We start from the raw sequence: 26,438 nt of genomic DNA on the forward strand, positions 1-26,438 counted from the left end.
AACGCATAACACATTATGTGTAGAAAAACACATAACTTCAACGACACACACACACAAACCTCAGCCAGTAACCACAGCTGTAACCACTGACATTAAGTACATGTTTTCAGAGTGCTGTTTAACTGTGTGTTATGCTCTTAAATAGACGGTTAGAATGACATCTTTCTGTTTGCCTTCAATTTCTCCTGCACCGTTTAGAGTGATAACAGTTAACATTTAGTGTATCTCTCAGTGTTTTTTAAGCTTCTTCAACACTAACAACACTACATGTGCAAATACATTTTAACACAAGCACAGACTCATAATTGTGCAATAAATGCTTGACCTGGTAATGTTATCAGGTTAAAGATAAATTTGATTTGTTTGTAGAGTTCCAGTGAATCGAAAACAGGTTCACTTGGGAGAATGTCAGCGTTCTAGCATACATTATAGCAAATACTCAAACGGTGGCAGAGGACAAAGGTTTCACTTGGACCTACAGAAATGCTTTGCCTCAAAGGACGTGAACTTTGGCTTATCAAACAGCACTATTACTTGTAACAATAAATATAATATTACATTTTTTGTAAAATCATTTTTTGGATTATTTTTTTTAAATATATCCACGTCTCTACATCTCTAGCTAAATGTATTCCAGTAGAAATTTAAATATAAAGAATGGAAACATCTGGGTTTCATATGGCCGAAGTAAATGTATATATATATATTTATATATTTATATAATATATATGGTTAGTTACACTTTATTTTTAAAGGTGTCCTTGTTACAATGTAAATACACATTTAAGTACGGAGTAATAATAATTACTAATAGGATGAGGGTTTGGGTTTGGTTTAAGGTTAGTTGCATGTAATTATGCACAACTTATATATATATATATATACATATACACATATGCACACATAAATATAATACAATGATAGAAAATAAGGTGTACATGAATTTGCTAAAGTTAAAAGAAACTTTTCATACAATATTAACTAAAAATTCACTATTAAAATGGAAAACAGAAAATGTACTATTAAACTTTCAAAACTGAATTGCAGGATAGGACTTAAAATGTGTTCATTTATTCTATATTTTCAAAAGAAGTATAAATTCGTAATTCTTAACCTGATATTTCAAATGTCAGCCGAGATAAAACTCACAAGATCATATTTAAGTGGTTTCGTGCAACTGAACAGAATGTTTGAGAATCTGTTTTTACAGCTAGCACTTCAAGCCTGGATTCACTAGTGATTGGTGTGTTTGTGGTGCATGGATGGAGCCAGCAGTCTAGATAACGGCTTTAATTTTACTCTTTATCGGTCCAAGGCATTTTAACACCCTCATCCAACACACCCACCCACACACCCACACACACACACAGACACACACACACACACACACGCACGCACGCACGCACGCACGCACACACACACACACACACACACACACACACATTCAATAGCTAGTTCTACTTTAAAAATATATAAACAACCTAGGTACATTCTGTTACGGTCATGTTTAGTTTCAAGTCATGTTTTGCCTGTTTTCTAGTTTATCATTAGTTGTCATGGTTTGATTAGTTTACACCTGTCCTCTGTTCCATCAGTCATCTGACCTGTGTATTTAAGCTCTTTGTTTCCTCTGTGCAGTGTTCTGTGTTAACATTTATGGACCTTGTGTAGTGTTATTGCATTAAAGTCTATCATCTTCATTAATTCTGTGTCAAGCATCATCCTTGGGATTTAAACTAGTACACACACCCCTGACACATACATGGACAACACTCCTTTAGGTCCAATCTCTCTAACATTCTTTAGGTATTTGGTTACTGCATTCAGTAAAGAAATAGCAGCATCCATCTTCACTTAAACAGAAAGGAAACACAGACACTGTCCTGACCACCCATGCACATCCTAAAACCCTATATAGAAACACCCAGCGCTCTCAGGGGCCTGTGGACATGGGCATTCAACCTGACCACAGACTTCAGTGGATAGAGTTACTAATAATATTTACTCAACAAAAAACAAGCCATTACGTAATTAAATTGTTGGCCTGTTCCTTTGTTTAGTGAAGCAGTATATAGAGTGAAATCAGGTATGTTGGGACACGTTATGATACCATTGGCATAATTAAAATGTATATAAACATAATGTTTAATTTCCAACAGTTAAAATAGCATGTAAAAAACATGTAATTTTGGGTCATTCTTCAGGTTTGTTCTAAAAAAAAATGTATGTATAAAGCCTTTTATTAAAAGTTTGCAGATCGCTGCATATTTTAATAGAGAATAAATATAAGATTAATAATATACTATAGAGATAAATGTTTCATATACATACCTGTATATCAACCTTAGTTATAATTTAAAAAAATAGCATGTCAGGAGAGATTGGACACATATGGCCAAATCAGGTGCCACGTGTCAAATATAGAAAAAGGTAAAATTGTAATATTTACTCTGTTTTTTGATTCTTAAATAATAACAGTATAACACCCCGACTTTATCTGTTGTCAGACTCCTTGTGCATACAAAAATTACACTGCATTATTACAATTAATGGCAAAATAAATGTTTGGAATGTGAAGCTCGTGTTAAAGCAAAGTGACAGAAAAGATTCTGACGCCACAGCAAGTTTTCCATAATGGCTTACAGCAGTTCTAATGACTGGAACATCAGCTGGTGTACTGGTGTGTTAATACTGCCTACAGATCACAAACTGTAAATTAAGCCTAAGCTTAATTTACTGAGACAACTAAGTAAAACATCTGCAGGTTGACTCCCCTGAAAAGTGGAAACACTGCCTAATAGACCAACCCAACACAGCAACGTTGGCTCAACCAATGACGAGTTTGAGGCGGTTCAGAAATTGCATATTTCTCAAATTATACAAAACGTTGTGGGCTTTCTGAGCTCATAGATTAAGACCAGTATCTATTAATTCTTTATCGAGTTAACAACATTTACCTAACGATAGTCAAAGATGACTTATTTTTATTGTTCTTCTTTTATTTTTGCTCTCGTCTTACCTCCGTCCTCACAATCTTCATCTACAGTAAAGACTGCCTGACAGGCTGTTGGGCTCATGAATATTAATCAAGTTGTCTTGTCTACGTTGATCTCTTCATTGCGATTTGCTGAAATCAAACAAATGACATAACCGCTTGTGTGTTAGTCCCACCCACTCTTGAGGAGAATTGGTAATACCATAAAACAAACCTTTAAACAGGTACTGTACAAGTCAAAGAAATGTACCATGAGCCTCTTTATTAATTCATATTCATAAAAGAAACAAACAATTATAAAAATATATAATTATACAGTGATGTGGTGTGGTAAATGTTAGGCCTAACAGCTAACACGTTAGTCTATTAATTGATAGTCTACTAAAAAAATAAAAAAATAAATAAATAAATAAATAAATAAATAAATAAATAAATAAATCATTGTTCGAAATTAACGGGGGGTAATTCATTTTATTGAAAAAAAAACGAGTTTACCAGACGTCCAAGAAAAGTTAGATTTGAAAATATGAGCACATAAAGCATTTATCAGAATCAATTAAAATCAATAAATAAGCAACACAGATGGACATACCAGACTCTTGAGTTAAAAAACCCTTGTGTGTATATGATGTCCCATTTTCCGAAGCTTTTACCAGTTTTGTTGACCCATAATAGGGGGTTAGGGAATAGGATTGGATTGAAGACATTTGACAGTCAAAAAACAGTGAAGTTTTAAACTCAACCAAAATAATAGGCTACAGCTTTAGATTATAACCCAGCAGCACCTCCTCTGACATATGATGACTCTGTACTTAAAATAAATAAATAATAACTCTATTTGTATAATAGTTAGCGAAAGGCAAAACGTTACCACATTCAGAGCGCATCTGAAAAAACAGTTCAAACGTATTATTCACGACTGTAATTTAGCGCCACCTTCTGGACAAATGTTGAATCCACAGAAACAACAACATTTATCGTAATCAAGTAAAATAAGATTTTTTTTTCTGTGAAAAGAGTAATCATAACATTAATGATGCAACTAATGTTGGAAATGCATCATATGATAAAAGGCCAATGAAATTACTTTAGTGTTCTAAATTGTGAAACATTATCGGTGCATGTTATTGCAAAATTTACAAACACAACGGCACAAAATACAAAACTGTGTCACTCAGTCTCAGCCATTGTAATCATGTGACTGGAAATCAACTTTAAATCGTAATTAAATGATCGAATCACTGTAAATCATTGAAATCCTAGAAAGGCTATTATAAACATCAATCAATACGACTATTCAAATAGTACAGATCTTTATTCGGAGCCTTACATAGAGTGCCGCTTAAAATACAACCATAACTTTATTGTTTCCAAGGGCGATAGTCTGTATTTTAAGTGATACAGAGATGCTTGCTCATGCGCTTTTGTGAAATAATCCACGGTAATGCGAAGTACGAATCCTACTATAGCGAGGGGTTTAGATCATAAATATTAAATAGCCTATTTATGTTTGGTTGCCTCCCTTAAGCGTCAACTAACGTACCTTTATTTACAATTCACAAACCACACTTTCTTCAAAAAGAGAATAGTTCATTCCAGTGCCATAGCACTGAGCCCTATTATCATTGTCTGCCTTTCAACCAATCAGTGCGGTTTATTGGACTAACGTCACATAACGTAGGTAATATTCATGCACCAAGCCGTCGCCATAGTAGGATTCGTAGTGTGTGTGTGCGTTGTCCACCGTGTACCAGTCTGAGCGCACGGCGTATCTCCTCACTTTGACCAGAATCATGGCTTGAATTACACTAGCAGCGGGCCACACTATTATCTAATGGTGTTCTTTTAACCAACATGCGATGCCCAGCTCTGTTCTTCTGACCTGATAAAGAGCCTATACCCCGGTCGGTTGGGATTAATTTTCTGCGCATCATTTGGACGGCCGTCTCTAGAATGGAGCACATCAGAACACCAAAGGTACTGCTGATGTCCTTTTATGTCCCGACCCGGCATTTAATGATAGCTCACAATGCAGCATACATCCTCTAGATTTCTTTCATTTTGAATAGCATATGCTTTGAAAAAAACCGTAATATGTGTTTTCCAAAATAATCTTTTGTAAAATAAATGGTTTGACAGAATAAGCCCAATGATAGGCCACAACGAAGCCCCCATTTTCCTTCATCTATTATAGTGCATTGTAACAAGATCTGAATGGTTCTGCCTGAGCACTACTGATGCACCATGAGAGTCAGCAGATGCCATTTAATTTTAAATGCATAGTCTTTTAGAATTATATTTTACTATTTTAATGTAATCAAGGACAAAATAATCCAATTTAGGACAAGTAAATAGATGGTCTGGCTCTAACTAAATGAAGATTTTAGAATATGCCAAGCTGGAGAAATTATTGTAATTATTGCAAAATAATTAACATGACCTTCTAAGCCATTATATTTTTTGGTAGGGTAGGATATTCTTTTTTTAGGTGACAGTATATAATGTACATCACAAGCTTGGTAGCATTTAATATAAATTATATTTTATGATTTGTTGTTTTCCAGGTGGAAAATGTGCGCATGTTTGATAAACTGACCCCCAGGAAGTCTATGGTGGGAACATTATACCTCTCCTCCACTCACACTATATTTGTAGAGAACTCGGAGGCCCGCAAAGAGACCTGGGTAGGAATCGAAACCTTTCCATGCAGACAATCAAGCTTCCTCTTGAAAATGACCCCAATTGTTTAAATCACAGTGACACAAGTCATCCACTGTTAACTGGTCTCCTATAAAATAGAACTAGATTTGTTGTCACCTTATTCTGTTTTTTATCTGCTATAAATCTTTTATTTTTATTTATTTGTCAATGTATCTGTCTAGAATCTATCTACTGTATTTGTATATCTATGTTTGTCTAGACTAGAAGTTCCTTAAAATATAAATATGTTTCCAGAGTTCCACGGGCACTAAAGACCTCTCTTGCTCTGCTAGATTCTGCACAGTTTGATGGGTAATGTGGAGAGACTCCCGACAAATCCATCAGGAAGCCCTCTCATTATCCGCTGTAAGAACTTCCATGTTTATAGACTGCTGATCCCACAGGAGAAGGACTGTGTAGATGTGCTGGCTTCCCTCACTCGTCTTTCACGTCCAGGTAAAGTAAAAATGCGTAGTATAAGTAAAAAAGTGCAAAAAAGTCACCTATTCCTTTAAAACGTCACAGAATAGTCTCTGCAGAATGTATAATGGCTTTCATTTATCTTTTAGGGTTTATTTCGGTATTAAAATTGGGGAGTTTCTAGATTGCAAGCTGTGGTTGTACATTTTACAACTTATAACCATATATTTTATTATGTTATTATAATATATACCAATTTCCTTGAAGACAAAAATCTGCTTTGTACCTTGAAATGTAGTGATAACCACCATAATAATTTAGATAGATAATTATTATGGTAAATAAAATAGAAATAAAATATATAATAAAATATAATAAAATAGAAAGTCACATGACATGACAGATGGCCAGGTCTCAAATGCACACGGTCACAGACACAGACAAAAGACCATCAGGTAAATGCACTAAAATAAATAAATACCGTTAATAGAAAATGTAACACAAAACTCCCTTATGTACATTACTGATGAAAAAAAGAAGAAACTAAATTAGTTAAATAAATTTGAATCATATGTGATGTGTCGCACTGAGACTTCTGGGAATGTTCACCATAAATTGTTTTTACTTGTTAAAAACCATAAATATGTCAGTTTGTTTACATTAAAAATACATATAATGTGATGTTAAGCCATTTTCAGTGTTTCCCCGTGTATGGTAAGGTGACTTTGGTAAGGTTATGATAAGGTTAACCAATAATAATTTTTTTACCATAGCATTTTTACAGCATTTTTCTATTACTACCATTTTACTAGAAATAGTTTAAACTAGTGTCTTGTCAGCTCTGAGCCTCAATTTTGAAGTCATGTAACAAATTTACACTCAGATGATTTGGCGAAGCATGGTTAATGATCCATACATTAGCATTTTCTTCTGTGAAATGTGAACACTGTGGCTTTTTTGCTTAGACAATGCTAGGTCTTAGCTGTTGCATCACAGTGCATTATGAAATACACCGTCTGTGAAATTTAGGCAACGTCAAAGAGCACAGCTCTATGCAGCTTTGTGAGTTTCGACCATGGGACCCACACACTCATTAACTTTTACTTGTGTCTCTCTCTCTCTCTCTCTCTCTCTCTCTCTCTGTCTCTCTCTCCCTCTCTCTTTCTTTCTTTCTTTCTTTTGCAGAGCACTATGGAGAGCTGTTTTGCTTCTCTTTTAACCCCAACCTGGATAAAGAGTTAAGGGAAAAGGCCTGGGCCTTCATCGACCTGAAGGCAGAATTCATTCGAATGGGAATACCCAGAAACCTTTGGCATGCCACAGCAGCCAATCATGAGCACAGAGTCAGTATGAGCTCCGATGCCTGTTCATCCTCAGGGTCAATAAACATGATTACCTTTTCCACAAAATTTCAGAGATCAATGTTTGAGTTTTACGCCTTAAATTACATAGCCAAAAACAATATTAAACGCGGTGTGTGGATTTTTTTTCTGTTTATAATGTATATGAATACTGAACAAAGGTAGACTATGTAGTTTTAGGGATTGTGTGCCCAAAAAACTAAATGCTGTTGTCATTTACTCCACCTAATGTTGTTTCAAAACTGTGACTTCCATTCCTCTGTGGAAAATAAAAGCCATCCAGAATCTCTTAGTAATCAAGCTATTGATGGTAACAGCGACCACTCTGATTGGTGGATTTTTCGCCAGGATTAAGGGTAATGCAGTTCTTCACTGGTGGTTTGGCTAGTAAACATGATTTGTAAAAAAATGTAATTGAAATCATATGAAAATGCATCTTCTGCAAAAGCATGTATCATTGCTTATCAAGTTTAGAGCTGGTGGTTTTACAGAGCAATATATTACAGATGAATCTTGTATAATAAGCACAGGAATGTTTCTTCCTAAAGTAAACGGACTAAATAGTTGTAATCTGAATATTTTGATTGGCAGTTGTGTGACACTTACCCGTCGGAGCTGTATGTGCCAAAGTCAGTCTCTCCTGCTGTCATTGTGGGCAGTGCCAAGTTCCGGAGTCGAGGACGTCTTCCTGTTCTCTCCTACTACCACAGAGACTCTAGTGTATGTGCAAAAATAATGATACTCCTTTAAACTCAAGAGTACTTTTTATACTTGAGCTTATTATGTTATAGGTTGTCTTCACCTCCCCACTTTTTAAATTCTCACACCATTGCTTTTCTAGGCATCAATCTGTCGGAGCAGTCAGCCTCTTTCTGGTTTCAGTGCACGCTCCTCAGACGATGAGCAGATGCTGCAGGCCATCATGAATTCAAACCCTGTCAGCGAGTTCATGTATGTGGTGGACACAAGGCCAAAGGTGAGAGATTAGAAACACACACACACACACACACACACACACACACACACACACACACACACACACACACACACACACACAAAACAGGTGGGACTAGCAGTTGAGATTTAGATGGGGTAGTTTGAAAGTTTTCTTATCTATCTGTCTTTCTGTTTATATGTAACCATTCAAAAGTTTAGAGTGGCTAGGTGACTGGGTTATCTAGTTACATTTCTTAGTATATCACAGTTGCTGCTTAATTTTTTTTTGTGGAAACTGCATGCATTATTTGATGGATAGAAGGTTTAAAAGACAGCATTTATTTAAAATAGAAATCTTTTGTAACAATGTGAACATTTTTATTATTACTATTGATCAATTTAATGCAGTGTTGCTGAATAAACTTATTAATTATTTTTTTTTTGTTAATCTTACTGGCCCTAATCTTTTGAATGGTAGTATATATTGATATTTGATATATCCAGAAATATTATTGGCTTTTTTTATATAATATATATGAGTATATCTATATATTTATTGTGTGTGTGTGTGTGTGTGTGTGTGTGTGTGTGTGTGTGTGTGTGTGTGTGTGTGTGTGTGTGTGTGTGTGTGTGTGTGTGTGTGTGTGTTTTTTTACATAGTGACATTTTCATGATATGCACCCCACACACACCCCCTGATGTACTTTGCCATAATGTACCTTATCATAACTATACCATTATGCCATAATGTACCATAGTGTAAATAATCCAAAATACTAACAGTATTGTAAGTTTGAAACGCTGTTTGTAACTGCTTTCAGCTGAATGCCATGGCTAATCGTGCTGCTGGGAAGGGCTACGAGAATGAGGACCACTACACTAACATAAAACTGCAATTCATTGGCATAGAAAACATCCATGTCATGAGGAACAGCCAACAGAAGCTTATAGATGGTAGACAGATTAATCATTATTACAGATACTTGTCTGGTGATCACTTCCTATCCATATGGAAATGCAGCTTTTCTGTCTATTTGTTGCAGTTGGTGATCTCGTGGCTCCCACCATGAGTGATTTCCTCTGGGGTTTGGAGAGCTCTGGGTGGCTAAAACACATCAAAGCTGTTCTAGATGCTGGAGTTTTCATTGCAAAGGCAATACTTTTTTAGAAAGTTTTAAAGATGATTTAGTACCTAAATAGAAAACCTAAGTATGTCACAATCACATATATTATTCTGTTAATGTGTGTCCACAGGCAGTGGCGGAGGATGGAGTGAGTGTTCTGGTGCACTGTTCAGACGGGTGGGACAGAACCGCTCAGGCCTGTTCCGTGGCTAGTGTACTACTAGATTCATACTACAGAACAATCAAGGGACTGATGGTAATAAGAACTTTGATGATGATTGATCCATTTTGCTTTGCTTTTCAAAAATTGCTAGTCTAACATCATCTATAAAGACTAAATTGGTCTACTTCCTTATAGGTTCTGATTGAAAAGGACTGGGTGTCATTTGGACACAAGTTTTCCCACAGGTTTGTGTTTTTCATTTCAATTTGCACGTTTCTGGACTCGCATGTTGTACTTGCATTTGTTTTTAATTTATTGAATTGCATGATTGAATTTAATAACAGCTTTGTGTTAATCTCTTCTACTGTGTTTGTTGTACATGGATAACATACAAAACCAGAAAGGCCTCATTACTCAATCCATAACAGATACTGTGACTAAACCGTCAGTCATGCAGTATACAGTGTTATATTGTGTGTGTCTCTAAGCTTTAGGTGAGCCACTACAATCGAAGCATACAGGGTCAGTTTACCTAAAAATGAAAATGTTCTTATGACACAAAAGAGACATTTTCAAGAATGCTCAAACATATTACAAGTCTTCTGTAGTCATACGATCACAAGTTACTTAATGATTAAAAGTAGTTTGCATACGTGCATATTCAAACTTGACATGTCTTGGTGTGATGTCACTGACACCAAACACCACTAGTCCTTTCTTGTTTTGTAATATGACACATCAAACTGAAATATGCAAAAGTACGAATGAAATCTGTGAAAAGAAAGGTTTGGAATTAAATGAGGGTAAAGGATGACAGAATTTTTGGAAGGTGAACTATATCATTACTTCTATTTCATCTACTACGTAATTACATTTCATCTTCATTTATTAATAAAATTGGTTGCACTTTGTCTACAGTGGACTAGCTAAATATTCTACTAACTATGAGTAACTTTGCAATTACATGTCAACTAACTCATTAATGTTCAACTTCGTGTCAACTAACTCTCATTAGTGTATTAGAAAAATGTTAGGTTAGAGTTTGGGTTAGTAGATGTGCTTGCAAAGTGACTTATAGTCAGCAGAATGTCTGTTGGGTGACCATCAAAATAAAGTGTTAGCAGATATTAAGCAGACAGTCTACTAATACTCCTATAACTGGTAGTTGCAAAGTTACTTATAGTTAGTAGAATGTCTTAAATGGACTGTCGTAATAAAGTGTTACCATAAAATCTTCTACATTCAGGTACGCTCATCTTGACGGTGACCCTAAGGAGGTTTCCCCAGTTATGGACCAGTTTCTGGAGTGTGTGTGGCAGTTGATGCAGCAGTTCCCCTGTGCGTTTGAGTTCAATGAGCGATTCCTCATACAGCTACACACAAACATCTACTCCTGCCAGTACGGGAACTTCATCAGCAATTGCCAGAAAGAAAGGAGAGACTTGAAGTAAGAAAACCAACTACATTTTGCCTCTTTTTTTATGGATATGGATAGTAGAAAGAGAAGAGGGGTGAACATGATCAGCAGAATTTGCCTTGTACTCGCACCAGCTGCATGAGCACTTGCAGACTTGCAACGTGTCAGAGCATGTAGGATAACTGCTGGGTCACAGCTTTGACTGAAATATTACTTTTTGAACTGTGATGTTGTAGTTGTACTAGTATAGATAGCCCACAGTCTGTTTACTGGGAAATTGCCCAACAATGGCAGGATCCAAACTAATGCCATTGCTACTGTTAGGAGACTGGCTCAAAGCAAGCAACAGAGTAGGGAAAGGCCACACACGGAATAGTAATATACTAGATTTATTAAATTAAAAGAATTTTAACAGAATAAACTTTGTACAACCAGTAATGAAGTTGGCTTTGGCAAAAATAAAAATGTAAGCAATCAGTGCAATGAATAAGCAAAACAAAATCCTAAACGGTGCGGGAGAGATACAACGGAGGCTGGTTCTCCTCCCGGTCTCATCTGAAGCGTCTTTAAAGGCCCAGACCAGGAACTAATTAGCACAACTCCAAACACCTGCGCCCAGCTCACCTGTAGGAGACAGACTGAACACACAGCCAGGAGGAGGAGCCAGGCAAGGCCGTGACACTACGTAACTTTTGTGAGACCAGGTGCACAGGTTTTTATGAACAGCCACATGGTGCTAGGTTGATATTATGACAGCTTCTAAAGGCCCAACGAAAACGAAAGCCAATTGTGGTGTCAACTCATGTTGCTTGCGTCTGGACCAAAAACTTGTGTTTGAACACACTGCATAGACTACAGCCAATGGCCAACTACGATGTGCGAACTGCATCTGTGTGAGAGGAAATAACTCTCCATACCAGCAGGTGGCAGTGGTCAGCATTTGTCATTCAAAATGGGAAACCGGAAGAGCTAGGACTATGGCTAAACACAAACCGTAAACAAATGATGCGTCCAAAATCATGCATTGTCTAATATGTACTACAATTGGTTTGAAACTTACTTTGCAACCATTAAAATGGATGTTCTGTATAGTGTGGAAATGGATAGTATGATTGAAATTATAATGTACATCCGTTATGTTGTCTCTTTTATGTGACGCTTCCTTGCTATTCACAACTCCTCTCCTGTGATATCATGGGATGGTAAAGTGTCCATCATATATAAACTTCAGAACCTGGAAGTAGTACCCTGCTGAAAAATCCATCTTAAACCAGAATAAATTCCATTTTGGTCCAGGCTGGTTTATGCTGGTTGGAGCTGGTATAGTGCTGGTCTAGCTGGTGGACCAGCATAGCCATACTGTTCTTCAGCAAAACTGAGCTGGTGTAGTTGGGGACCAGCAAACCAGCATCCCATCCCCTTTCGTTTTTCTTCTTGTACACTGGTTCACTAATGGCTCATTTCCACCGAGTGGTACAGTACAGTACGATTCTAGATGGTAAACCATGATCCGGCTTGCGTTTCCACCGCCAACAATACCTTTACTTGATAGGTAAAAAGCACAAAAAAAGCCAAAAAAGCCCACGCAAGTGACAATTCTCTGTCAACCAATCAACGTTCTGCAGTGACTCTAGCTCCACCTTTTAGTACCGGACTACTGTGCTAGGTACCCCAATGGAAGAGTCCCAAAAAAGTGGGACAGTTTGGAATTAGGGTACCATTCACAACTTCTAACAATGGAAATGGCAAAAAAATTTAGTACCGTACCGCTCGGTGGAAACGAGGCATAAGCTGGAACAGCCAATAAGAGTGCTCAAAGATGGGTGCTGCCAATTCAACATGCTCAATCGACCGAAAAGCTACCAATGGAGGTCCGGCTAGTGCTAAAGGTGTAGAACACATCAATTTTCCTGTCTAAGTGGCCAGTTCTTGGTCAGAATAAGATGCAAAGCTGACTAGACAAACATTCCAATACTTCTTCAAAAAAGGGTTAGTTCAAGAGTTCAATATCAGACTTTACTGATGGCAATAGAGTTGAGACTGAATATTTACGATAATATACTTACCACAAGCATAAAAAAAATCTAGTTTCAAACAAAAGGTAATCTAACTGTTAGATCAGCTTGGTTTCATTACCTTAATGTGCTAGTTTACTCATTCAATCTCCCTCTTTGTACACTATGCAGGTTACAAGAGCGAACACACTCTTTGTGGCCGCACCTGTGGGAGAACAGGTCCGAATACACAAACCCTCTGTACAGGACAGACCACAGTCAGACACAGGGTGTTCTGAAACCTCTCACCACTGCCTACTGCTTCAAGTAAGTCAACCCAATTTGAATGGCCATGATGCCTTTAAATAATCATTTAACCTTCCTTCATGTCGTACAATAGTCGTGCTTCCTTCTGAATTGGCTCAGAGATGACAAAGCTCCATACTGTAAGAATGAGAATGTGAAATGAAACCTATCATGTGCGCCTCGTCAAGTTAATTCTAGAGGTGTTTCAGGAAGAGAGTAGTTTTAAAAATAAAATGGTGGTCCTTTTTAGGTATGTTACCTGGAGGCACAGTGTGACAATGGATAAAAACAAGTTTTACTTGGTAAAAACAGCATAGAACAAAGCTAATGTTCTGCTAAATATTTTATTACACTTATCATTGGTGAAATAGACTCCAGGGATGTCAAACATACGGCCCAATCCGGCCCAGAGGATGATTTGAACAATAATAGAAAATAGAGATGCACTGGTTGACTCGCCATAAATTGAAACGGTTTTAAGTTTTATTTTGGCGGATATCTATTCCAGACTTGCACACAAACTGCTTTGCAAAAACATCAGTCTGCTGTTTTTGTTTTGTGCAGGTATAATTATAGTATCTAGTATAATTATAGCATAATTTCACAAAACAAAAGTCAGACCATTATGTTTTTGCTTTAAATCATGAAATTATACATTATATATCTGATTTAAATTTTAAAAAAATTACCTGTTCATGCTAATGTTATGTTACATTAGCATCTTTGTTTGCATCGTGATTTAAATGTAGTGGTTGACTCTAATTTCAAATGGCTTCTGTCTACAGATATTTGTTGTTTAAGGCCAGTTTGGATTGTTATAGAGCAAATAAACAACAAATAAATGTGTTAAAAGAAATCGGCAACTGTTATCAGAATCGGCCATGAAGAAAATCAAATGGGGCACCCCTAATAAAAAATATTAATGTGCTCCTATTATGCTTTTTCCATTATTACCTTTCATGCAGTGTGTAATATAGCTGAAAGAATCGACTATGAATCGCCTAAACGAGTCATCAGGAATTCCAGACTCACTTATGTGACCTGCGTACGTAACGCGGTAATACAATTGCATAATGCCCATCTGGTTCGTGCTGTGTTCATGTCGAGAAGATCCTGTTTTCTGCTCTGCAAAAGCAAATTATTTTTGTAAAGACTTCCAAAGGATGAGGATGTGAAGAGTCAGTGGTTAAAATTACCACAGCGATACAACAGCAGTATAACCTTTGACGATTGCTTCTCAAATCTTCGTGAGGTCTAAATATTTTTTTAAAAACTAATAAAAATGACAAAAGCATAACTTAAAGGGATGGTTCACCCAAAAATAAAAGATTCTGTCATAATTTACTCACCCTCAAGTTGTTCTGAACATGTGTGAATTACTGAACACAAAGGAAGATATTTTGAAGAATGTCAGTAACCAAACAGTTGATGGGCCCAATTGACTTCCATAGTAAGGAAAAAAATTCAATGGAAGTCAATTGGGCCGATGAACTGTTTGGTTACCGACATTCTTCAAACTATCTTATTTTGTGTTCAGCAGAAGAAATTCATAGTTTTATTATCCATTTTATTACCATCCTTAATGCATTGTTCTTTGCAAAGTGAATAAAATGGGTTTGTTTGTTTGGTAACACTGTTCAATAAAGGATTAATCAACTGGAAATGATGTCCTAGGTTTTGGAAGGGGATGTACGGCCGTGCAGAGAAAAGTGTGACTTCACAGTCTCCAGCCGATTGCCTGAACGCAGTAAGGGAGGAGTCTCAACAATTGGAGGAGGAGCTTAGCACCCACCAGGAGGTACCACGGGAGACGGACGCTGGACAAGGCATACACATGCATGCATAAATATCAAATATGTATCATAAGCATTTGAAAAAGTATGACCAAGTAGACATCGCGCTCTCTGGGATGGGATTCATTCTGACATTACACGTTACAGTATGCTAGTGTTCCATTTCAAACAGTTCATTAGAATTGAATTTGTTCCTTTTATTTGCTGCACTAATGTAAACTGACAGACTTTACCTCTTCAAACTTGCCTACCTAAACAGAGAATTGTCGAGCTGAAGGAGAAAACTTCAGGGGAGAGGAAGAAGACCAAGAAGTTGCCTGAACGCGCCCGCCGTCCAATTCCAAGCGAGTGTGAACTCGGCAGCCCACTAGACTATTTCACCACACCGAGAAGCGAGAAACGCACTCCTCCTTTCACACTGCCACTAGAGCTAGCAGCCCAACCTAAGAGCGGTGACCCCGATGACCTTTCAACCTGCAGCGATTTTGAGTCAGGCGTGGCTGACCTCAGTAGCCACTCCTCCAGTGCTGGAGACGACGCTAAGGACCCCGATTAGGATAAGGTGGTCAAAACAAACGCCTGAACTAAAACGGAACTGGTGACAACAAGGGATAAAAGCACAGTAACCAGTATCAAACTGGGAACTATGTGGTATTTTTAATGTTATTTTAATTTTTCTTTTTAAATCTGTGTGTGAATTTATATTTAATTATGTGCACAATATTCAAGATGGTCTGGCAATAAGACCTTATTCCACTATAGTAAAGTTATTTCCTGTGTAATGTTTTAAATTTTTGGGTTGACTGTATATTTTATGCGTCATTATTTTATTTTCATAACTATGTACGGAACAGCATTTTACCATACTACTCCTACTAATACACAGAACATATATCATATACATACATTTGCCAAAATACACACGGCTTAACATACTGTGTCCCACAAAGCAATGCATAAACTGCATTTTTTAATCAGCGTTCTTGATTCCCAATAGGTTTCTTTTTTATTATTTGTTTGAAAAATATGACGCAACTGTTTTATTTGAAAGTATGCTAGATGACTGTGGAGTAACATTCTATTGTTTGAAATGTAAAGCATTGAATAATGCTTTCTAATTTCACATACTATATACAGCAGGAAGAGTATGCTAGGATTTCATTCCAAACATGGCCAATATCCTCATGGAATTTGGTCTGTACCTATCAAGACCATCAGATTCCCACCTGCGTGTTTCATTTGTATTCAAAGGAACTCTTAAATAGAAATTGTGAGAATTTGCTGTATATGTGAAAACAAGAACTGTATGTCACCCACACTACATTTACTTCCCATGTCAGTAACTGTAGGAATACTCTGACACCTAGACAATCAATCCCTCACACATGATTAACTTTTCAGCTATACCAGTAGGTTTTGTCTGGAACATATGAATATAGGGCAAACAATGCTCTCAATAAAATGTTTGACAAACAGCAAACAAAATAACAGCATATCTGGAGGCAATTTTTACTGAGAATGCTTGCGTTAAACACGGGAAGCCGGAAAATTCCGTCAATGGTGGGAAAAGAGTAAAAAGGATTGTTCCAAACCGGTTTATTAAGCACTTATACACCATCTTCTATTGTTGGACAAACAAGTCAAACTCAGCCTTGCGGTGCTTTGAAAGAGCCACAAAGTGTTTACACTCTTCATGGAAAACGTACAGATGGCTTACTTGTTATCAATGAAAAGTGGCACATTTCACCTTTATGCAGAAACTGAGCTCTTAGGGATGCACCAATAATGAAATTCTGCCTGACACTGCTAAACCAGTTTTTATTTTCATGTTACGGCAGACAATCGATAAAAGCTAAATTAAAATCCAATACTATTTTTGCCTATACATTAAAAATAAATCATTGAACGCTAAAATCATTACTTTTAAATAAATTATTACATAGAGTATGAGAAATGGATATTTGTTTTCATAATTGAATATTACATTCAACAATGTAATTCAATTTCTAGCGTTCTTAAAGAAGTTTTTAAGTGAGCCCTATGGCAAACAATCTCCATTTAAAAGTAGGGGAAATAAGCCCAATTTAATTTCCAATATCAACTATGAATTTAATAAATCTCTAATATCGGCTCACAAACGATATATATTGTGCACATACCTCCAGTGTATAATTTCATTAAAGTTACTGAAGACGCAAAACCACACTTAAGCCATAACAGAGATTCTTCTAAATGTTTTATTAACCTATCAAATTAAATAAACATATAATACAATGTCTAATTATAATAAAGGCTTTTTTTATCAACATTATTAAATACAGTATGTTTTTGTCGTACGATTACGGCAGCATTAACATTGTTCAAAATCATTTTCAAGTGCGTACAAGGCCCAACCCCATTTGTCACATCATCAACTCAACTAATTAGCTTAGAACTCCGGCTGTTTCTGAACACTATTAAGGACAGATTGCCTTTGGGTCACAGCCAGACTGGGCACATCCAGACATATTCGCATCTGGTCTACTCAATCATTGTGAGTGTAACACTTTTGGAATCATGTGCAAAATTCATTTTGATTCCATTACAGAATGATGCAGAAATCTCTTTTTGTCATATGTATCTAGGTTTGCCCAATCAAGGCTGTAGACCACAAGATGTGCTGCTTGTCTCAAGCCCACCGGTCTGCTGGTAGATTGATCCCAAACCTGCGATAAAGAATAGATTGTAACGTTTTTTAATAAACATGAGTGTTGAAAACACTTTCTTACCACAAGTGAATCAATCTGCTGAGTTTCGCTGAGGGATACGTACCTTCCTCCATGGAAAGAGCACTGGGACATTCAATCTAATGTGTTGAGGGGAACTGTCCATGTGTGTTCATGCATTGCTGGAGCTTTTCCTCTTTGGCTCTTCTGCAGTGGCAAAGCTGAAACAGAAAGTTACATCATTATCATGTTACACAAGTTTTCATATCAGACCTTAAGATAAGACGCAATGCAATGACTTGACAAGTGCTCCTGTGTTGACTTCCTTTTGTAACAGGAAGTTGGAGCAGAACAAAAAGTCTCATGAACATCACACTAGTCTCATGAAATGTATAAAGTTATGCTTATCAAAACAGCATGATTAATTGTATGTAATTGTTATGTGGTGCTGTCAAATTTCCCTATAGCTTTCTACTGGAGGTGCATAGAAGACACATGAAACAACAAACAAATGTTTATATTATAAACATTTGTTTGTTTTTTCATACTGAATATTGCTCTAATACCGTTCTCTTTTCCATGAAGTTGCCTAGGAAGTCGTCAATCTCGGTCTTTCCTTCCAGAAAGTTTTCCGCCGTCTCCTCAGACTCCTCTTCAGCCTGATGGGCCGCTACCTTTAATCTGGCCTGCAGCGCGCTCAGACTGCAGCTCTGGCAGAGGAATATGAAAATGAACATTTCTATTAAAAAAAAAACTGCTGAATTTTTCAATTTAATTACTCCAGTCTTCAGTGACACATGATCCTTCAGAAATCATTCTAATATGCTGATTTGGTGCTCAAGAAACAACTTTTTTCTACATCATTATTATCAAAAGTGTTGAATACAGCTGTGTTGTTTAATAATTTTGAGGAAACATTCAAAAGTTTGGGCTAAGTAAGATTAAAAAAAGAAAAAAATAACATTACATTGATCAAAGTGACAGTGAAGACATTAATAATGTTACAAAATATTTGTATTTCAAATAAATGCTATTCTATTGAACTTTCTGTTAATTAAAAAAATCCTGACAAAAATGTATCACGGTTTCAGCAACAACAAAAAAATCTAAAAGCAGCAAAAATCTTTTCCAACATTGCTAATAATTAAATTAATAAGAAGAATCAGAAGAAGAACCATGAAAAATCATAATAAATAGCACTAAATCAACTTTGGCATCACATGAATAATATTAAAGTATATTAAAATATGTGTACTGATACACTGGATGTGCTGATGTGTACTGATATTTCAAAATATTACTGTATTTATCATCAAATAGATACAGCCTTGGTGAGCAAAAGACACTTCCTTCAAAAACGTGTGTGTGTGTGTGTGTGTGTGTGTGTGTGTGTGTGTGTGTGTGTGTGTGTGTGTGTGTGTGTGTGTGTGTGTGTGTGTGTGTGTGTGTGTGAATATATATGTTTTTTATTATTATTTTGTATTTTTTTACTTTAATTTAATTTAGAATATAAGACCACATGGAAACTGGAATATTATATTTCTCAGCTACTTGTCCAACGGACACACAATCAGGTGTCAAAATGATAAATGCATCTTTGCATGTGTGTTTTACCTCACTGAGCTCATGTTGTCTTTGCATTTTGGTTTCAAATACCGACTTCATCTGGGTTAACTGTTCATACTACACACAAAAAAAACAAAAAAAAACACCAGATAATCGTTAGCATCTGAAAAGGAAAGACAGTGACAAGATTACAATGTACATTGGGCTCCAGATGTCTGAGACAGCTTGTGTGCTTCTACTTTGCATTTTTTTTCTTTTAATACCGTAACATTATCAGCATTGACAATGAAATAATAATAAAAAAATTTGAACTGAAAAATGAAATCAGACTTTTGGACCCAAGTATTTGTGACAGCATTTGTTAAAGTACGTACTTTACACAACATCTCTTGTCTCTTGCTCTCCAGTTGAGGCTCAAGCTGAAGGTTTTTCTCTGAAAGTAAAATATATTCCTTCTGTTATTTGCAAAACTGAACCAAAAACACTGATCTGATCTACATGAAATGTGTAACAGGTGTGAGTTTATAGTTTTAAGGGCTAGTTTGGTGATTCAAGTTATCTGTGAAAAATCCCACTTTAGTCTAAAATTGATCTAGAGGTTAGTAACTAGCTCAATTGGCAGTGCCCTCAGGAAACTCACTGGCCATCTCTACAATGTTGTTGACCAGCTCCTCTTTGTCAGAGGTTACTTGTTTCAGCTGAGGCAGACACATGAAGAACTCCAACAGCACGTCATCTTGATCGTTCATGTCCTTCAGTTGAGAAACACTAGATTACAAACACAAGAAGACAGAATGTGAGCAATGTGAGTAAAGATCATTTTCATTTTTAAGAATAGAAAAAAGTAATTGGTGTATGTTTTAGTACAGTAAACTACCTAAAAAACTATATCTGATTCATCCGCAGAACAAACAAATGCAAGACAAAACAAATGCCCTGAAGTTTCGTACCTCATCTCAGATAGTTCTGGAAATGTATCTGGGATTTCAGGCATCTTGTATATGTGTCCATTCAGACCTGACTACAAAGGAAGATCAACAAGAGTGAGAATTTACAGGTTATTGTGGATTGAATTATGTGTGTTCCTGTTTCACACACTCACACAGAAAGTGGTGAGTAATGCCCTCCATTATTGAATGTTGCTTCATAAAAGCCTATCTTGCAAAAGACTATGCTGGTTAATAAGATAGTGCATTTTGAGTGTTACAATTCAGTGTGCTATGAGTTATGGAAGCCCATTTTATGTCTTAGTTTTCTTTCTCATAATTTTACCTTTTAATGTCATAATTTCAATTTATCTCATAATTTTTACTTTTTAAAACGTCCTTTTTAAAACTGACTTTTTAAGTGAATTATATGATACAATTAATTATAAGTTATAATTATAAGATAAAATAAAATAAAATTGACAAGTCAAAATTGAAAATTTATCTCAATTGGGCTTTTGATTTTGACTTTTTATGTCAACTATATGATCAAAAAAAATTACACGTCATAATTATAAGTAAAAAAAAATTAAATTGACAAGTCAAAATTGACATTTTATCTCAGATTTTTTTTTTATCTTACTATGACATGGTGTGTCATAATATCAACGTTTTATCTGCTAGCAAAATTTTACTGCTTATACAAACATTGCGGATACTGTAACCTGTTAATATGGGTAGTTAACATTGTCATAATTTATTTATGAGATAAAGGTCAAAATGATTAAACACAACGACATAATATAAAAATCATAATAGATAATATAAAAAGTAATTATTCTGACATTTTATCTTATCTAGATTTCCGACTGTCTTTTATCTCAGACTTAAGACTTAGTATCTCAGAATTTCAACTTTATATGTCATTGTGGAAATTGGCTCAGAAATATGTCTCAGAAACCAACAGTTCTGCTACACAGCCCTACGCTGCTTATTTCACAGTGTGAATTAACCTCTTAATATTGTGTGTGATGTGAAACAGACGAGGATTACTGTAAAAAAAATATTGTGCCTTTGTTTTTAATGCATCAGGATGGGTAGCAGGTGGCAAAGATGGTGATGGAAATTTAAAGTAAACATAATGATGCATGCAAATGTATCACCTCTAGTTTCTATTATGTTTGTTCACAACATCCCAAATCATATTATTATAGTCTGAACATCAGAAATTAACTTGAAATATGATTTCTATAAAATCAATTCAAGCGACAAATGTATGTGGTTTGAACTTTTATTTAAATTGCAAGTTGTTTTTTGCATTGTTCAGAACACAAGTACTCAGCGTCACACACAATGTGAGCAAGAGTACAGTATCTAGATGTAGTTGTGCAAAACACAGTGAATGTAGTAGTAGTAAAGCAACTGGCTGTTTTTGGACTGAATGCCCATTGGGTACCTGCGAATCAGCAGTTGGTACAGGAAGAGGAAGATCTGTGATGAGTCCATAAGCTGGTGCTGCTGGCCGGGGAGGGGCTTGTTGAGGCTCCGCCCCTGCATGTGGCACAGGGACAGGGCCAATAGGCCGCTGACCATCCTGTGGTTGGAAGGCAGGAACAAAATGGAAGCTCTGAGTTGGGAAAGGAGGCATCCCAGATGGTTTGTACATACTGAGCCACAAGACAAAGATAAAAACAAACGCACAAATTAGAGATCTTCCTTATTAGACATGATATAACTTGTAATAACATGGTAAAAATTAAAATAAAATAAAACTCACTAAGGAAAATTGGGACCTGACATCAAGGCAGGAGGACTTTTCCAGAACTCATCTAGCAAACTCTGAATAACTTTCCCTAAATCTGAATGCATTCCAAACTAGTGAAAAGGGAAAAGAAAAAGAGATTTTCATTACTGTTGCATAATACATACTTAGATAGCTATGCAGTTTAAAATTAACACAAAAAGGCATTTGACTTGAGAAGTTTATCCAAAAGGTATTGATTGGGGATTGAAAAGCGGCATTCAATTAACATTTGGACGATTTGAATAATTTAATAATGAGCACTGACAAATCATAAGACCAGGAATGTGTATTAATGAAAGTTAATAGGCTATATAAGTATTTATTTCATGTTTACCTAAAAGAAATCCGAGTAGTAAATCAGAACATTTACATGCAGGGCAGAAGGACTGATTTCACACACAAGTCATATAAAATGACAAATAACTTACATTAGTTATGAGTGGGCTGGTAACCATTGTTCCATTATTACCGTCTACTAAATGATGACCTACTGGTGGAAACACACTGATCACTGGTTTTTCCTGAGGGAACTGTGGTGGGAGTAAGCTGTGGATGACAGCAATTGTCAATTTATATTAAACCACACTCAAAACCATGTGTAAATGCATAAAAATAAAACAAAATACAATTTTATACTTACATATTGACAGTAATAGTTGAATTGTTGATAGTAAAAGGAAGTCTGTACTCTACATCCTTCTGAATTTCTGCAAGACTATGGAGACATCAGAATTAAGTCAGACAAATAAGTATGCATTTTTTTGGCCATTTTTTGTTTTATAAAGTCAGCATGAAACAATTTTAGTATTTTCTTCCCCATTGTCAAGTCAAGTCACCTTTAATTATATAGTGCTCTTTACAATACAGATTGTTTCAAAGCAGCTTTACAGTGGTAACAGGAAAATAATGCAACAAAGTTTGTTTAGGCTGTACAACAGATCAAGAAAATAGTGAAATAGTCACGCTTAAGTAAATTCATTGATGGTTAATTTTTGTTGTTCATTTAGTTCATTTTTTTATTCAGACGCTCTGGAGAAAACAGTGATGTCATTGTCCAGCTCCGTTCAGTTCAGTTCTCATATAATAGTGTCAATGCAGGCAGATCAATATGACTGAATATGTGACATATATCCGAGCGAAACAGCTTGTGTATGTAGGCTGTGACTTGAGTTTGTTGAATTGATTGGATCATTGTGGTTTGCTATTGCTGTGATCTGCTATTGCATTGCTGTGATTTCATGTGAGTGACAGGTAAAATACGTCATCAGAGACATCAAAAGAGATGGCATTGCAAGGGGGACAGCAGGATATTTTGAACAAAGATCACATTTGTTTACATTAATTTAAAAAAATGATAATAATGATGTTCAATCATTAATGCTGCTATATTCCATAAAAAATCAATGTTAATACTGCACATACAAATACCCTCAAAAGCAGGCCTCCACCTATTAGTAAATCTCAGCCAATCACGTTATTTGGGGGCGGGGCTATCTTTTTGAAGACCAATGGAGGAGTCCGGGAAACATGTTTGGGAACTATCAATAATATTTTGCGAATCGCTTGGTATCTTGGCGCAGAATTGAGAATTCACTTTCAGTATTGTTATCAAGACTGGCTGCTTCATATTAGTTGCATTCTAAGAAACTGAAAGATCGATTGTTCAGATGAATGTTGATGAACTCGCGATTGCATAATGGGCCAGATCTTGTGGTCTGAATAACTAATAAATGTCACTTCATCAGAACTAAGGAAGTCAAACCCTCTCAGGAACAAAATGGCTCTATCAGTCTGTTAAAAAACAATACAGGGTGTACCGTGCCACTAATTTAAAACCCGTCCTGTTGAGTAAGAAGGGATCTGGAGTAAACTATGAAGAGCTAATACTTTAATCTGAACATGTACGGCACATCCAGAACGCCCGCGCGCGCATACACACACACACACACACACACACACACACACACAAAACAACAACATACATAGGGTAACGTTATTCCGGATGATTCATGTCATCGGGCCGACCAGCGAGCACGTGTTATAAATACTGAAATCATTAACGTTAGATGTATAAGTTAGTACATTTTGGCTGTCTCAAATCCTAGCGAGCTTCCTCTTGCTGTCTTAATACCTAAACGCTGTCCAGGTATTCATCTCTCTAGGTTTGGGACACAGCCATTGAGCGACACTTACTTGGAGTGAGCAGCTTTGAGAGACTCGATCTGTCTCTGTCTTTGTTTCTGTAAACTGTTCAGAGGAGGGATCGATCCAGAGCCCTTGGACAGAGGGAAAATCCAGTTCATCCTCGACTGCCAAAACTCAAACTAACGCTTGAATCTCTCGGCGGTGTCAGTTTTAAGAGGCCTGACGAAATGAAACAGAAATTGAAGAAATACCCAACGCCACCATTAGCATTAGCTACGAACCTATCTAGTGTTTGCTAATGTAAGCGACCTAACACCCGTTTAAATGAGTGAATGTGGAACCTAAAGTAAACAATGAAATAGTCGATAAAAGATCTGTTAGTTTTAATAACAGTATGAGAGATTAAGAAGTACACGGGCTCGCAAGAAAACAACCCGTGTGAGCGTGACGTCAGCTGTTGAGCGCTGCTCGCGTCATCACTCACAGCAAGGAGGAGTTTAAAGAGACACGGGTCTATGGTTTAAAAGTATATACGGGCAGGTTGCTGAGAATTTTTTTTACGCAATAGAACTGTTTATCACTATTCTACACAACACATGAGAACAGCAATACAACGATATGGCCCTAACAGTCGGGAAATCATTCTTACAAGTTGCCATTCTAAATTACATCGAGCGCTTTAACTAACGTTAATCAATGGATTAGCAAAACTGTGTTTACTATAAGCGACATTAATCAACAAGTGCGTTAGCTTAGCTGCAAGTCTTTGACGCATTAATGATTATGAATATAAAAAAGAAAAAGTCGTTTTTTTAAGTCACTTTTTTCATCGCTGAGTCCTACCGTCTGTGAGACATCTAGTGTCAGAAGAGACATGCGCTTAGTTTAGGTAATAAAGGTTAAGACTATACTTTCAGGGATCATTTCTATAGTTTTTAACTTGGAAGTGCATTTCTAAAGTGATGAGTCTCCCAACCCACGATGAAGAGCTTTGATACTCTTTTCTGAGCGTGAATCGGGTGTAGAGTAATGATTTACTTCATAAGCTCTGCATCATTGATGAACGTTCCTCATTGTATTGCACAGTGAGGAGGAAAAGGGTATGATCAGAGTGGTTCTTTTAAATTTGTAAAAAAAAGAAATTTAAGAAATGTATAGGTAATGACATTAATTAAATCATTGCTCTATTATAGAAGCAACGTTTGCTTGTTCTGGACTGGTTTGATTGCTGAATTGTGACCATGCTAAAATCTGTAATATCTGAATCTGAAGCATTGAATTAATGTTCCAACTGTTTATATATACATAACTAACAAGACTGAGTTTTTTTGCTCATGGTTATAGTTGAAAAAATGCTTTGCTAAATATTCACCTGACATTAATCAATCTGCCTAATTTAGACCAGATTTAACACTATAAATCCCATTGTTGCAGAAGTCAAAGTCACTTCTCTCTGTGTCGTCCCTACCGTCTGTGAGACATCTAGTGTCAGAAGGGACTTGAGCTGGGTTTTGATAATCAGGTTAAGACTATACTTTCAGGGATCATTTCTATAGTTTTTAACTTGAAAGTGCATTTCTAAAGTGATGAGTCTCCCAACCCACGATGAAGAACTTTGATACTCTTTTCTGAGCGTGAATCGGGTGTAGAATAATGATTTACTTCATAAGCTCTGCATCATTGATGAACGTTTCTCATTGTATTATATGGTGAGGAGGAGGAAAGGAATATGATCAGAGTGGTTATTATAAATTTGTAAAACATAGAAAAATATAAATAACAGAAGAATTATCAAAAATATGTTCATTACATCAAGAAATGAGTAATATTTGCTCTTTAATTATGGTCTGATATCATTGTTGAATTTTAATCATGATAAATATTATGCATGGTGTGCTGTAAATATTTTATGTAAACATAATCTGATGTATTAATTTAATGCTCAAACTGTTTTATATACATACATGACCATCATGACTGATTTTTTTTGCTCATAGTTATAGTTGAAAAAAAAGCTATGCTAAATATTCATCTGACATTAATCAATCTGCCTAATTTGGAACAGATTTAAGACTATAAATCC

General features: G+C 36.1%; 2 protein-coding genes and 2 non-coding genes across 5 annotated transcripts; 3 read left to right on the forward strand and 1 right to left on the reverse strand.

Moving 5' to 3' along the window:
* Positions 1 to 4,700: 4,700 nt before the first annotated feature.
* On the forward strand, positions 4,701 to 16,694 carry mtmr7b (myotubularin related protein 7b). 2 transcript variants are annotated; one of them, XM_077205047.1, is made up of 14 exons: positions 4,701 to 4,972; positions 5,560 to 5,679; positions 5,989 to 6,151; positions 7,301 to 7,458; positions 8,068 to 8,196; positions 8,318 to 8,452; positions 9,234 to 9,366; positions 9,456 to 9,565; positions 9,667 to 9,792; positions 9,895 to 9,944; positions 10,946 to 11,146; positions 13,303 to 13,437; positions 15,091 to 15,242; positions 15,469 to 16,694. In XM_077205047.1, exons 1-14 carry the CDS (start codon positions 4,949 to 4,951, stop codon positions 15,528 to 15,530), a joined length of 1,698 nt encoding a protein of 565 aa, XP_077061162.1. In that variant the 5' UTR covers positions 4,701 to 4,948; the 3' UTR covers positions 15,531 to 16,694. The 2 variants fall into 2 exon arrangements, with proteins under 2 accessions (XP_077061162.1, XP_077061161.1); XM_077205046.1 differs by having other exon boundaries at positions 15,091 to 15,214.
* A 734-nt stretch (positions 16,695 to 17,428) lies between these two features.
* vps37a (VPS37A subunit of ESCRT-I) lies at positions 17,429 to 26,190 on the reverse strand. Its single transcript, XM_077205050.1, has 12 exons — positions 24,404 to 26,190; positions 22,851 to 22,925; positions 22,639 to 22,756; positions 22,184 to 22,281; positions 21,863 to 22,073; positions 20,431 to 20,501; positions 20,121 to 20,248; positions 19,855 to 19,913; positions 19,529 to 19,597; positions 18,481 to 18,624; positions 18,021 to 18,135; positions 17,429 to 17,914 (listed from the first exon to the last, which is right to left on the reverse strand). Exons 1-11 carry the CDS (start codon positions 24,511 to 24,513, stop codon positions 18,055 to 18,057), a joined length of 1,164 nt encoding a protein of 387 aa, XP_077061165.1. The 5' UTR covers positions 24,514 to 26,190; the 3' UTR covers positions 17,429 to 17,914; positions 18,021 to 18,054.
* On the forward strand, positions 25,257 to 25,471 carry LOC143714316 (small nucleolar RNA U3). The gene has a single exon (XR_013195449.1). It is a non-coding gene; the product is annotated as a small nucleolar RNA U3 (small nucleolar RNA).
* On the forward strand, positions 25,881 to 26,098 carry LOC143714322 (small nucleolar RNA U3). Its single transcript, XR_013195454.1, has one exon. It is a non-coding gene; the product is annotated as a small nucleolar RNA U3 (small nucleolar RNA).
* Positions 26,191 to 26,438: the final 248 nt, after the last annotated feature.

The sequence above is a fragment of the Siphateles boraxobius genome, unplaced genomic scaffold, assembly GCF_051911475.1.
Source record: "Siphateles boraxobius isolate OS27281-9 unplaced genomic scaffold, OSU_SipBor_1 53, whole genome shotgun sequence".
Taxonomy (NCBI): Eukaryota; Metazoa; Chordata; class Actinopteri; order Cypriniformes; family Leuciscidae; genus Siphateles; species Siphateles boraxobius.